This window comes from Capsicum annuum, unplaced genomic scaffold, assembly GCF_002878395.1.
Source record: "Capsicum annuum cultivar UCD-10X-F1 unplaced genomic scaffold, UCD10Xv1.1 ctg78978, whole genome shotgun sequence".
Classification (NCBI taxonomy): Eukaryota; Viridiplantae; Streptophyta; class Magnoliopsida; order Solanales; family Solanaceae; genus Capsicum; species Capsicum annuum.
The window spans coordinates 1-1049 of NW_025889515.1; the positions used below are offsets into that span (position 1 = coordinate 1).

General features: G+C 38.7%; 1 protein-coding gene across 1 annotated transcript; it reads right to left on the reverse strand.

Moving 5' to 3' along the window:
- Positions 1 to 18: 18 nt before the first annotated feature.
- LOC124894990 lies at positions 19 to 1043 on the reverse strand (the record flags this gene model as incomplete). Its single annotated transcript, XM_047405479.1, is given in 1 exon segment — positions 19 to 1043. A coding segment is annotated over 1 exon segment (669 nt), but the record flags the coding sequence as incomplete, so codon positions are not given.
- Positions 1044 to 1049: the final 6 nt, after the last annotated feature.

Consider the following 1049-nt stretch of genomic DNA (forward strand, 5'->3'; position numbering starts at 1 on the left):
GTTGAAATGCCCATTATTACTGATTCCTAATTCCTTGACATTCTGAATCCCCATAATAACCTCCTTTGTGCAACAACCTGGAGACAAGCAAGAAATAGTTTGTATGTTTGAAAAACCCATGTGACTCCCTTTGTCAGCAGATACGCTGGGGGGATTTGGCAGATAAAATTCGGCCGCCAGTTTGAGATTCCTTAATTGCATTAGTCCCCAAATTTCCTCTGGACAAGTTATTTTAACTGTTCGACCAGGATGCTCTTGAACAATGATTGTCTGCAGATTCCATAACCTGCAAATTTCTGGAGGTATGTCTAAATTCTTATGGCAGACCAAAGATAGGTACCTCAACCAGATGAGGCTTAGTATCTGTAGAGGGAAATTATCAATCTCTATGTGTCTCAACTCCAAGACTTTGAGTAATTTGAAATGAATAAGCTCTGATTTGAGAACAGGAGAATAAAATGAATCCTTAAGATGAAAAGAGAAAATAGAATGGGTTCGTTTCAAAAGATCGTTGTTGTCATGATCTCCCAACTGACGATGTACAGGGGTAAGAAGAGCCCTATAAAGACCATAGTGAAAATAATCAATTTTATCACCAGTCATGCGTTTAAAGGGCTGCATTTTTTGCATACTGAGATATCGATATTCTGAATCTGAATATGAGTAATGAAGCACAATGTCGTTCATGATAAAAATGTTCTCCCTTTGAATTTCTCTAATGCACAGGTCATATATTAGATCATGAACTTAGATGATCTAATTTTTGTTCCATCTAGACTTTTCTTGCAGACGAGAACTAGACATCTATCAACAAGCTCTTGCAAACACTTCTCAGCCTCTCCTTCCAAATCATTTTCCCACTGCAGGAACCCCTCAGCCATCCACGTTCTCATCAGTTTCTTCGCTGGTATTTCACTGTCTTCTGGAAAAATTCCGAAATGCAGAAGACATATTTTTAGATTGCTGGTCAATTGATTGTAACCCAACCCAAGCACAGGTGAACATTGCTCATCAGGATCATTTGTGATGAATGAGGTGACATCTTTGGC